Source organism: Buceros rhinoceros, unplaced genomic scaffold (genome assembly GCF_000710305.1).
Source record: "Buceros rhinoceros silvestris isolate BGI_N320 unplaced genomic scaffold, ASM71030v1 scaffold27760, whole genome shotgun sequence".
Lineage (NCBI taxonomy): Eukaryota > Metazoa > Chordata > Aves > Bucerotiformes > Bucerotidae > Buceros > Buceros rhinoceros.
The window spans coordinates 1,642-2,711 of NW_010391712.1; the positions used below are offsets into that span (position 1 = coordinate 1,642).

At 62.5% G+C, this 1,070-nt stretch overlaps 1 protein-coding gene across 1 annotated transcript in view; it reads right to left on the reverse strand.

The window, feature by feature from the left end:
- Window positions 1–1,070, reverse strand: part of LOC104499317 (protein FAM193B-like) — a gene marked incomplete at both ends in the record, with an annotated part of 4,994 nt that overhangs the window by 1,029 nt on the left and 2,895 nt on the right. Inside the window, 2 exon segments of the mRNA XM_010142810.1 lie at window positions 1–22; window positions 1,006–1,070. Of these exon segments, the coding sequence (XP_010141112.1) occupies window positions 1–22; window positions 1,006–1,070 (87 nt within the window).

Below are 1,070 nucleotides of genomic sequence, written 5' to 3' on the forward strand. Positions count from 1 at the left end.
GTGCCCTTTGCAAGAGGGGTCCCTGAGGAGAAGGAGAGCAGGGTGAGAGGTGAGCAGGAGCCAGGAGGTCTCCAAAAATCACCCCACCCTCTGCACGCATGAACACCCCTCCCACGGCAGCCTGTGCCTGAGCAGAAGGATTTGCAGGGCTGACAAAACCCCTCCCCTGTCTCCTCCTCCGGGGGAGATGCCAGAGGAGCCCACAGCAGAAGACACCTGTAGCTCCTTGCCCCCCAGGGCCTCCCGGCAGGCAGGAGACGGGCACCCTAGAGCTCCAGGAAGCCGTGTCCCTCTGCCAGGCCACAGGCTGATTCCAGGGCAGGGAGCGGTACTCACTGGGAGCGACAGGTAGCAGAAGTGAGAAACGCTGGAACTGCATGCAGCTGCCAGACATCCCCACGAGCAGGCAGGCCCGGCTCCCACTGGCACAGACTACCCAGCTCACAGACAGGGAAGCCAGGGCATGGCCCACAGCACCGTTCCTTGAGCTCCAGCTTGGGACCTGGCTGGGTCTCCACGGGGAGTGCTAATCAACGGAGAGGAACCAGCACCCGCGGCTCAGCATGCTCTCATCCAGGGCACAGGCAGCCCAGAGAGGGCCAGGGGAGCAGAACAAGTCCACAGGCTTCATCTTCTGGAGGACTTTTGCTCAGTGCCACAGCTGCCCGACGGATCTCACTGACAAAGGTCCTGCTGGCCAACAGCAGGCTGACTGGGTGGTTCCTTTGGGTCTTTTAGCCGGAGGAGGAGCAAGCAGTCTCTTCTGCACCACAGTACTAAAGGACAACCGCAGGGAGAAGACACGTGGGGAGAGAAAGAGCTCGACCCTCAGAGACCGGCAGTCTGCAGCAGCAGAACTGGATGCAAACGCAGCGGCTCCCTGCGCCACCACGCCAGGGCGGCCAGTCCCTCCAGGGAAAAGCGCATCCGTGGGCAGGGGTGGGAGACAGGGCGTGTTGCCCAGCGAGGAGAGAGGCTGGAAGTGGGCAGAGCTTCTCTACTCACCTGTTCGCGTTGGGCAGCTGGTGGGAGGCAGGAGGAGGGATGAGCGAAGTGCTGCAGTGCCCATT